At 47.8% G+C, this 5,590-nt stretch overlaps 2 protein-coding genes across 2 annotated transcripts in view; one reads left to right on the top strand and one right to left on the bottom strand.

Moving 5' to 3' along the window:
* Nucleotides 1-3,350: 3,350 nt before the first annotated feature.
* H310_10629 (hypothetical protein) lies at nucleotides 3,351-4,454 on the bottom strand (the record flags this gene model as incomplete). The annotated part of the gene is made up of 2 exons (XM_008877062.1): nucleotides 3,351-3,948; nucleotides 4,342-4,454. The coding sequence occupies 2 exons, from the start codon at nucleotides 4,452-4,454 to the stop codon at nucleotides 3,351-3,353; spliced, it is 711 nt and encodes a 236-aa protein (XP_008875284.1).
* A 1,089-nt stretch (nucleotides 4,455-5,543) lies between these two features.
* Nucleotides 5,544-5,590, top strand: part of H310_10628 (hypothetical protein) — a gene marked incomplete at its 5' end in the record, with an annotated part of 1,890 nt that continues 1,843 nt past the window's right edge. Inside the window, one exon of the mRNA XM_008877061.1 lies at nucleotides 5,544-5,556. Within this exon, the coding sequence (XP_008875283.1) occupies nucleotides 5,544-5,556 (13 nt within the window). The remainder of the gene's footprint in view (nucleotides 5,557-5,590) is intronic.

The following is a 5,590-nucleotide window of genomic DNA, read 5'->3' as shown; positions in this document are numbered from 1 at the left end:
GCCGCATGGTATCAAGACCGTTTGCGTACAACAGGAAGATCGCCCGAAACATTAATAGAACTAGAAAATGAACTTCGCGAAGAATTCGAACCAGAAGATTTACAAGACCGACTTCGTGACCAACTTTATGAATTGAAACAAGCCAATTGCGCAAACTTGATGGAATACGTTGCCAAGTTTAGACGCATCTGCACCCAAATTTGCGACATGACAGAAAGAGACAAAGTATCTTGGTTTCAACGTGGACTGCGCACAAGAACGAGAGAAGAAGTCCAGTACCGACGACGCCCCAATGTGACCGCCGCCATCCAAACCGCCCTTGATTATGAGCGTGCTCACAACTGAAGTCTCAACAGCCGCCCGAAGGATCATCGCTATCAAGACAGACGCAACAATCGCACAAGGTTCCAACGCCCTCAAGACCAAAGCCATCACCAGTACCAAGATCAGCGCACCGTGGGATATTATCACCACCCACGACATCAAGAAGACGTCGACATGGAAGTCGACAATGTTCAAGTATCCCGTCCTCCGCAAAGATCACAAGAGAAAAGTTACAATTGTGGACGATAAGGCCACCGCGCAGCTCAATGCCGCAGTGCTCCACAAAATTCGCATACGCAACGCCAGCCAAACATAAGGAATCGCCAGAACAGATATCAACGAGATAACCGTCCGACAAGCCGCCAAAACAATGCTCAAATGCATATTGAAGAAGATCATGAAGACGATGAAGACGAAGAAATTGAAGTTATCCAGGCTCACATCGTGGAAGAAACGAAACAAGACAAAGTAAAAGAGAACACTCTGATGATATCCAATGGCCTTATCGATGACAAACTGGCCCGTGTCCTCATCGACTGTGGTGCCTCAAACCTCCTGTGTCGCCCCGGACTTTGCGACACTATTGTGAAGCAACGAAACGCCCTTATTGAAGGATTTGATGGACATTCATCCGGCCTCAAACAAGTCAACGAAGTCACAGGAACTTTAGTATTGGAAGGATGGACATTTCCAGATCTGTCGTTTACTGAGTGGGATCTCGGGAAGAAAGACTTCGATATCATATTGGGAAAACCTTGGTTTCATCGTTACAATCCCAACTTCGACTGGAGAAATCACAAGATACTCTCTATAAATAATGTGGAAAGTAAACCTGCCCCAAGTGTGGACAATGCATGGATGATCAAGATTACCACCTTTTCAAGTGAAGTGAAGACGATTCCACCGCTAATTCAGCAAGTATTGGACACGTATGCTATAACCGAGCGGCCGGTCCAGACAACCTCCAATCCGAAATCCTCAAAGCAGTCGTACCCGCACTATACCCATTTTTGGCACGTACTCTCAACCGCAGCTTTGAAGTATGCAAACCCACTTCGATAGGAGCAGGTATACTGGTCTGCCTCCACAAACCAGGCAAGCTACTTGGACAATGCTCAGGTTTTTTATATTTTTTTAATTTTAGGCCAATTGTTCTCGTTAACCACATCCGCAAAACCATCTCATCTTGGTTCTACAACGCATCGCTCCTTAGATGAAATCTTATCTTGGTCAATACGATGCGGATTTCGCAAGCACCGAGGTACATCCGACGCAATTTGGCCCATACGTGACTCCTCACCCGTATGCGGCACTACAGTATCAAGAGGTCTACTACATCCAAGGCATCAATTTATCAAAGGCTTTCGAAACGATCGACCGCACGAAGCTCCTTCAGGTTCCAAGACAATTGTCGACGATGACGAACTCAGGCTTATTTCGCTCATACTCACCAACACCACGCTAAAGCTCAGGCACCAGTCCTTCTTCGGAGGAGAATTTCAATACCCACATTGGCACACCACAAAGCGACTCCCTTTCTCCCGCTCTGTTTATCGTCTATCTTGAAGCAGCGCGACCTCCAACGAGATCTCTTGTCCAAACTGGACATTCCATTCAAGACCATCGCTTACACTGACGATATTGACATCGTTTGCTTCATACCAGAAGCCATCGACGACATCCTCGAAACAGGTCCCTCTATCTTGGCGCAATGGCTCTCACAATGAACCCGAAAAAAGCAGAAGTCACGACCCTGCTTAACACAAGGCCGCCAAAACAGTCGCCTCCAAACTACACATGGCATACCACCCGTAAACTTGGAAGCCTCTTGAACGACGCCAACGACATTCAAAAACGGAAGGCACTTGCCCTAGCCAGCTTCTGAATATATGTGGACACTGACGTCGAGAACGTATCGCCGAAATGACACTCGCCTCCGTCTGTATGACAGCTACATCAAACCCATCCAACTCGACAATTGTGGAACATGGGCACTCACACAGACCGGAAACAAGTCCCTTGATATGTGTCACCGTCGCCAACTCCGCTCTCCTACATCGGAATCCAATTTCCAACGCAAATATCCGACGAATCTCTTTACCGCCGATGAAACACGAAGCCACTACACCTTTCGGTCCACCGATAGATGGAACCTCTTGCCACATCCTTCAACGGCACAGAGACATCCCCAACAACACATTCATGACCGCATACTTCAAGGACTCTGCAGCTCCCAAATACTAGGGACGCTGAGCCACAAGCCTCCCTTCCACACTCCATCAGAAACTCAGCAGATGATCATCCCTGAGGCAACTGCTGACAGAGTGTACCTCGAAGAACTCCGCAAAATCGCTCACGATACGGCCGCCTGGATACAGCTCACCAAAGTCATCGAAAAGGCAACCACAACCAAAGTCACCGAAGCCCAACATCGCCCACTCCAGCAGGGAACCAAACGCAAGTGTTTCGGCGGAGTAGATCTCAAAGTCTTAGAAGAATATTCCGACGCCGGTATGGTTAGCCAATCGATGCGAAATCTAGATCATTTCAATAGTTTACGCGTATAACACGTCTTCATCCTCACATTAATAGCTAACATAGCTTCCTGTGATCCTGTCTTGTTTCACATACGTGTGCAAAAAACTCGGCGTCTCAGGACTTGCACTTGAGATTCAAGATTTTGTGTTGGCTCCCCGAGGAAACAACATACTATTCAACAGCCCGGTCCTGTTGGGACTGCTGCGATGACATCGTTGTGATGACCTTGTGTTACTCAAAGGACCAGCAAGTCGTGGTGCCGACCAAAGTTCAACCGACCCATCACTCCAGAACCGGAAGGTCAACCGCTTCTGATTGGTTGATTTTACCCAATCCTCGCATCGTATGTTTGATGGACCAATGGTGTCTTTGTGTGCTTCGATTCGGCGGACCTGGAAATTTGTACTACCTCTGTTTTGCAAATTTTGCAAGCGAACATTCTGGACTATACAAAATTCAAGGTGCGTTGAATCTAAATATAATGAATATTACTGTTCATCCATGTTCAATGATGACAACATGTTTGCTACATCTTCTAATCTATCCTTTTCCTCGAGTCTCACATTCATCAATGACAAAGCCAATTCGTCCTCTGCTGGCGATGCACTTCGAGGAATCTTGTACCGATTGCAACCCTTGGCCGCGATGACGACAAGTATAATTCGGCGCAGTGTCAGGAACGTCTTTTCCAGCTTCGTGGGTGACAGCATCAGATAGGAGCACCTGACGGCAGCAATAAGTTCTTCCATACTGCGGCATTCCAGCGTCTGCTGCAGGGATTGAATCAAGTTAAAGAAACCCAAATCCAAAACATTCAAATCCGGCGATTGAGCTGGTTGGTTTTGGATGCGAATGGTCCAACCGCCTTCTTCGCCGGCTGTGACAAACTCGGCATCGTCCAGACCGATGTGAGGCCGCGCGTTGTCTTGCTGGATGACGATGTCACCACCATCGACACCAAGCGGCCACGTCCATTTCGATTTGATCGCGAGTACAACCTTGTCGATGAGGATGCGGCGGTAGACGTCCTTCGTTACGACCACGCTCTTTAACACTTCAGATCCCGCAGGCCTGTTGCGACTCTTCCTGACGGCCGACGTGCGGTCCACAATCTCCCAGCATCCGAGTCGTCCGTCCCAGCCATTTCTTGGTCGCGCAACCGCACAAAGGAACATGACTTTGGTTATGTGCGACTTGGGTTGGAGAAGTCTTGGGATCAGTTGCTCGTCATTCCAAAGCAGAAAGCTTCGGCGGATCTTGGTCATATATACTTCCTTTGTTTCACATTACTGGTGGCATTTCAAAATCGACTTTTTCCACATTACTGGTGGCATTTATTGTGATTGGCCAAAGGAGAAATACTTGCATGTTATTGGTTACAAAAGGATACAGTCGGAATTGCAACGAGCTAGGCCAACAGCGTCACAGGACAGGACACATTTTCCATCAAGGCATCCGCGCGTCTCAAAGCGTCCTTACCCAAGTGCCACAGTGTTGCGGTTTATTCCCATGGCGACAGCAGTCAAGTTGATGGCCCCACGGGAAAGTTTGCCCAAGTTGATGTATTGTTGGAGTCGTTTAACTACGTCCATCTTTCTCTCATGCGTGAGTTCTCGGCTGGTGTGCGCAGTGTCCATGTCGGAGATGATGTCAGGTCCCGTAGTTTTGAAAACAATAATGAGATTTTTTTTATTTTTGTGGAAGCGGGTATGGCATAATGTTTTCCCGGTGGCTTGTGTTCATTTTCGCCGTGTCCAGTCAATAGATACTTCTCGTATCTTTTCATTCTCTGTCGAACACGATATGGCTCATTAAATTTGGATAAGAAATAAAGTTTTGGGGTCGTGTCAAAGCGAAATGCCACCGGTAATGTGAAACAGAGGAAGTAACCGCTTTTCGTCGACATGAACGGTATGATACATATCATTTACTTTACCACTCTCTGTCAGAAATCGTTCGCAGAACTTCACCCGGGCTTCTTTCTGGTTGTCCTTCAGGCACGGTCGTGTCCAACTTGAGCGTCGTGTCATCCACTTCTGCTTGACGTACGTCCACAGCAGGAAGACGGACAGACCGGTGGCCGCGGCGAGAGCATGATAAGTTTGTCGCTGTTGCAGCGGTGTTCTCTCTTGATGCGAGCCTCTACCGCGTCAGGACTGTACTTCTTGCGTCGGCCATTGTTTCCTTTCAACCGGGCAACGACACATGCAGTGCCGGTCTGCTTTCGCGTGTCCTGGCCGCGTTTGAAGATGCACCACCCCGTGGTTTACACCGTACTGTGCGCACATAGAATTGACGATGTCCCTCGACAGCTTGCCGTGGACGGTACGCGAGAGGATCTTGGTACAAAGCGACTCGCTGCTCGACTGTCAAATTTGACTTGATTTTTGTATTGGACTTTGGATGTCAATGCGTCATGCGAAATTAATATATAATCCACGAAAAATTGCACGCAGATAGAGCTCATCGCAAGAAGCAAGAACCACTAATTTGTTTGCCAATCAGAGAACAGGAAGTTGACCAATCGATGCTGCTTGCAATGTTTGCAAAACAGAGGTATTAATAGTACCAAATATTGTCGTTTTTGGTGAAAACTGGACTTTTCACTTCATCGTAGCAAACAGTGAGTACATCGCACACTATTGACGTAGCCAATCAAATCGCATTGCATACTTCGCACGATGTCGGAATCTGGTGTCCCGAGGCTGATCCGCGCTGTTGGCCGAGA

Source organism: Aphanomyces invadans, assembly GCF_000520115.1.
Source record: "Aphanomyces invadans strain NJM9701 unplaced genomic scaffold supercont1.27, whole genome shotgun sequence".
In the NCBI taxonomy this organism is placed as follows: domain Eukaryota; phylum Oomycota; class Saprolegniomycetes; order Saprolegniales; family Verrucalvaceae; genus Aphanomyces; species Aphanomyces invadans.
This window is presented reverse-complemented; position numbering and strand designations above follow the sequence as displayed.